General features: G+C 49.8%; 1 protein-coding gene across 1 annotated transcript in view; it reads right to left on the bottom strand.

The window, feature by feature from the left end:
• Positions 1 to 81: 81 nt before the first annotated feature.
• Positions 82 to 317, bottom strand: part of LOC105310750 (membrane primary amine oxidase-like) — a gene marked incomplete at both ends in the record, with an annotated part of 5,452 nt that continues 5,216 nt past the window's right edge. Inside the window, one exon of the mRNA XM_011386868.1 lies at positions 82 to 211. Coding sequence (XP_011385170.1) covers positions 82 to 211 — 130 coding nt within the window. The remainder of the gene's footprint in view (positions 212 to 317) is intronic.

The following is a 317-nucleotide window of genomic DNA, read 5'->3' as shown; positions in this document are numbered from 1 at the left end:
CACAAAGCTTCATTTCTTCAAGGAATCTGCCCTGCGAGTAAAGTGGCTCATCCATGCTCCCTCTGCCTCCTGCTGACTGACCTGCCCTGAAACAGTCTCATTGTTGATGAAGTCAGTGAAGTCCACAGTGGGTGTCCAAGGGTCATTCAAATTGTAGATGCTGGTGCTGCTGGGCTCCTCCTCCTTCCGTTGGGTCACAGCCAGCTGGTACCTACAGGAGATGTGGGTTAGAACCACAGGTCATCAACCTGTCCTACTGTCTGAAGTTACACTGAAGAGGGAACACAAAGGAAAAATGAGCACATTTTCCCCATTCT

This window comes from Pteropus vampyrus, unplaced genomic scaffold (genome assembly GCF_000151845.1).
Source record: "Pteropus vampyrus isolate Shadow unplaced genomic scaffold, Pvam_2.0 Scaffold10715, whole genome shotgun sequence".
Classification (NCBI taxonomy): domain Eukaryota; kingdom Metazoa; phylum Chordata; class Mammalia; order Chiroptera; family Pteropodidae; genus Pteropus; species Pteropus vampyrus.
Note: the sequence above shows the minus strand (reverse complement) of the source record. Positions and strands in the feature narration are given on the sequence as shown.